At 40.7% G+C, this 4535-nt stretch overlaps 1 protein-coding gene across 2 annotated transcripts; it reads left to right on the forward strand.

Moving 5' to 3' along the window:
- The first annotated feature begins 471 nt into the window (after window positions 1-471).
- Window positions 472-2669, forward strand: LOC118805012 (perforin-1-like). 2 transcript variants are annotated; one of them, XM_036565613.1, is made up of 3 exons: window positions 472-481; window positions 660-1203; window positions 1315-2669. In XM_036565613.1, exons 2-3 carry the CDS (start codon window positions 671-673, stop codon window positions 2504-2506), a joined length of 1725 nt encoding a protein of 574 aa, XP_036421506.1. In that variant the 5' UTR covers window positions 472-481; window positions 660-670; the 3' UTR covers window positions 2507-2669. The 2 variants fall into 2 exon arrangements, with proteins under 2 accessions (XP_036421506.1, XP_036421505.1); XM_036565612.1 differs by having other exon boundaries at window positions 475-485.
- The last annotated feature ends 1866 nt before the right edge of the window (window positions 2670-4535 follow it).

A 4535-nucleotide genomic window follows, 5' to 3' on the forward strand; every position in this document is an offset into this window, starting at 1 on the left:
TTTCCATTATACTTGTTTATTTTGCTGTTGAGTTCTTTTATGTACTGGAACTTGTGCATGTATTCTGCATACAAAGCCCCTCATTCATGACAGCAACATGCATGGGAAACTTTAGGCATGTAGTTATGAAAAACATCAAGCTAACGAAGAAATCTGAGAGCCAAAAGAATGGCTTTGATGAACAGACCAAAAAGACTTGAAACCCCCAACACTACTTTCTTTAGCATCTACTTTTGCTCGTGAGGAAAATTCTTAAGTCTGATGTGAAAAACTTCATGCAAAAACAGCAAAAATGATTCCGAACTCTCTTCAGATGTTTTTTGCAGTTACGTTTTTTTCTAATTTAGGCAGTATTTTACATTGGGCTCCTTTAAGATTAGTCATCATGTAAATGTAGCATCTGTCCCTCCCTCTGCCACTAGTACTTAAGATGAGACACTTGGGCTTGACTCCCATCTCAGATACAGATGAGACACAAGACGTAAGTAAGTCGTGATGGAACTAAATGAAAGTCAACTAAAATGAATTGTTTAAGTCGAATGCTAATACTTTAATGTTGTGTACTGTGGGCTGTACAAAAGAGATTACCGATTACTGTTTTTAGGTAAAATCCCATTGATTATTTAAGAAATAACAAAATTATAATTATTTTTTTTTAGAATCTCACAGAATGGGGTGGATGAGTTGTTATCTTGTCAGCTGTTGGATTTGGTGTTCCCTTCTGTCCATGGTGAATAATGAAGAACTACTGGAACTGGGCGGTCCAAGAGATTGCAAGAATGCTCGCTTTGTTCCTGGCTACAACCTGGGTGGAGAGGGCTTTGACGTTGTGAAGATGGAGCGAAAAAAGTCTTATGTCATCGACATGGAAAAGTGGAACATTGGGAACGGCAGCTGCAAAATGTACAGTAACCCATACCTGAACAATGCAAAGCAGAAGATACCTGCTGCTGTGGAGTTCTGGAGAACACTCCCAAAGTGTTCAATGAAGGTTTCCAGCAAGATATATGAATCAAGTGAAGCTCTGGTGCAAGAATCTACTTCGTCCATCTCAAACAACTGGAGAGCTGGACTCGATGTGATGTTTAAGGGTTTGGGTTCATTAGGAGGCACTCATTCCCGTGAAGCAAAATTCGGAATGAAGAAGTCAAAGGAGGACAATTTCAGTTTCACCAAGCATGTTGTTCAGTGCAGCTTTTACAGGTGAGCCATTCTGTTGTGAAATCAATTTAAATTGTAAAATAAATGAATAAATACAATAAAATGTTTCTCTGTGTACTCATAAATATGAATGCCTTCAAAATTCCTTCACAGCTACCAAATAGTATCCTCGCCCCCAGTGCAACGCAACTTTCTTAAGGCTCTGCAGTCTCTTCCCCGAAAATATGATCCACGCTCCTATAAACGCATTATCGACAAATTTGGCACACACTATACCACAGGAGTGGACTTAGGTGGGAGGATGAAAGCAGTAACCGCCATCAAAACCTGCAAGGCATCATTGAGTGGACTTACGGACACAGCGGTCAAAGACTGTTTGGATGTGGAAGCATCAGGCACATACAAGAGTGCCACTTTGAATACAGAGTCCAGATACTGTCAAAGCCTAAAGCAGAAAATGAGTACAAATGAAAAATTCAGCTCAATGTTTAATGACAGACAGACAGAGATTATAGGAGGGAACATCAATGGTGAGGATCTCCTTTTCTCCAAGAACTCACATCCATATGCTTTAAAAAAGTGGCTGAATTCCCTGAAGACCATCCCAGATGTGGTGACATACACTCTTCACCCCCTACACACCGTCCTGAACCAAAGGCACCCTGCCAGGAAGGGACTAAAGAAGGCAGTAGAAAATTATATCCGTGACAATGCCTTAAAAAAAGTTTGCTCCAGGTCCTGTAAGATAGGGCATAGAAGTAGAGGAAGAGATTGCTGTGCCTGCGTTTGTGAAGGAAGTCAAACTGTACTGTCCAACTGCTGTCCTACTGCACCAGGTCTAGCCACACTGAGGGTGTTTAATCTCCGAGCCAACGGTTTATATGGAGACACCTTTTCTAAAACAGATGGCTATGTAGAAATCACATACAGAAGCACATTCAAACGCACTGCAGTAATTACAGACAATGACAATCCCCGCTGGAGAGAATCATTTGAGTATGGCCCTGTCAAGCTGTCCACCAGCCAAAAAATCACTTTTAAAGTATATGATGAAGACACTCCTTGGAACAGAGACCTTCTTGGACAGTGCTCCTTTGACCTGAGAAGAGGACGAAAGACTAAAGTGTGTTACTTCCAGTACGGCACCTTCTTTTTCTCCTATGATGTAAAATGTGCTCCTAATCTGCAGGGTTCACACTGCACAACTTACAAACCTTCTCCGATGGCCGCCCCTCTGGCCAAAATATTCCAATCCAGAAACGGCATTCTGGCTAAAGATATGTGGAAGCTCCAGGCGGCCCAGAATTACTCCAATAACCTCTCTTTCGAAGGTTATTATGAGTAATACAAATCCCACGCAGCAGATATGATACTAAACAGCTTAGCTTGTCTTGCAAATAAAAATCTTATGTTTAAAACAAACAAAAAAAAACCTTTGGTTTCATATGTTATCCACTGCTTGCTGAATTTTTGATTGCCTTGCAAATTGTACTTTTTTTTAAATTAAAGCATCCACAAAGACGGACCTGAGTGACTTTTATTTCTTCAGAAACGTTTAATTACTTATATGCACAATTTAAAACATTTGTAAAAACTAATATTACATTGCTCTGTAGCCATCAAATGATGTATATTAATTTTGCCAGGTTCCACAGCAATTACATTATACTGTTCCTCTAGAAAGCATCTAAATGACCACCAGAAAAACAAACAAATGAATATATTTGCCTGCTCTAACCCAACCTATTCAGCAGATTTGTGATAGTATACAGTGGGAACAAAATATATTGACATGTGGTTCCTTAAGATAGTTTTAGTATGTGCATTTTTTTAAATATATAAGATTTTAACTGGAAAAGAGAAGAAAAGAAACACAATAAAAGAAAAACAAATAAATGCAAAGTGGTCAGAGTCAGAGCCAGCAGGTGAGCGGTTGCTCCAGGACCCACCCTTCAGGGGTTACAAACATGACCAGTAAACTTCAGCTTAAAATTCCAATGACCAAAAGGAAACTGATCATCAAAATAAGGGGCAGAGGGAATTTGACAGATTAGAAATATGGTTAGTTACCACTCCCTTTAGCATTAGGCTAAATACTATCCCTATCTGTTTCAGTGATTTCGAACCAGTAACACATACATCTAAAGCAGCACTACTCTCTGTAATCAATTTAAACACGAAAATGCAGCTCAGAGTATGAATGCATCAGGCCAACTCATGGACTCGACACCAGACAAGGGAAATGACGAAGGGGTGTAGGGTGGACATGGTGTTAAGACACCAAGCCCTGGTATTCTGTTTGGTTGTCCAGGCCTCAGAAAAAAACGTGCACAGTAGCATCCTAAGGCAGTGAGTTCTGGGTGGGGATCTACTGAAGTTGGGAAAAAAGACTGTTTCAGGGAAGCCATTTCTTATGTGTGATGGATTTATAGCTGAGGGAAAACAGGCTGGAAGCTGATGTGGGCAGGGATGTTTGGGCTGATCTGATTCTTCAGAAAGTTAACCTGGGGGTCGAAGTGTGGTTTTATACGTAAACATAGTGTGTGCGGATGTCTAGGGGCAAATAAAGGGTTTATACTCTAAGGTGATTGAATCGGCAGGGTCTTTTGTGGCATGGTGTGTATTAATGCCCATAGCATGGATCGCCTGAACATCTGTGAAAGCACGATTGACGCTAAAAATAGATATACATATTTTGAAGCAACATATGCTGGCTGTCAGACACCGTCTTTTTCAGGGATGTCCAAGCTTATTTCAACATGAGACAGGTGCCAGACCTGGCCTGGCTGTCTCCTACTGAAAACTCTGTGTCCTATTGAGTGCTTTATACAGTTGCGCTGTTGAAAACCTGTTTAACTTAAGAGTGGCAAAATCTTTTGCTTTCAAAACTGGATCAATTGGGATAGCTTTGGCATAAATCCATACAGACCAAGTCCAGCTTTTTCCAGCTGACCCTTTAGGCGGATACATCACTCACAACATTTCACCTTCCTTTTAACATCTGCAGCCATTCTCTGCCAATCTCTCTATGTAAAATGTCTCAGCAAGTCAAGGGTGACTATGGAGCCTAATGGAATGGAGGACATCAGGAAGTACAAGCTGTGGTTTAGGTTTCTGTTCCAAATATGTCTGTGGTACATCATCTTGAATTTCCTGACATTTGGCAGGCAAATATCTCATGCTGAAACTATATGTGGATAGAGCAGCCAGCCAGCATTCAAGTGCGTCCACATTGACTTGCATAAGCAATTTGCCATGTCTTCCCCTCATGTTCCTCCTTGGAGTGGTTCCTACAACTGCTGTGTTGGTATCAGTGTGTAAAACATACAACAGTTTGAGGTGAGCATAACCAATGACCAGGGAGGATGTTGACT

This window comes from Colossoma macropomum, unplaced genomic scaffold (assembly GCF_904425465.1).
Source record: "Colossoma macropomum unplaced genomic scaffold, Colossoma_macropomum, whole genome shotgun sequence".
NCBI classification, from domain to species: domain Eukaryota; kingdom Metazoa; phylum Chordata; class Actinopteri; order Characiformes; family Serrasalmidae; genus Colossoma; species Colossoma macropomum.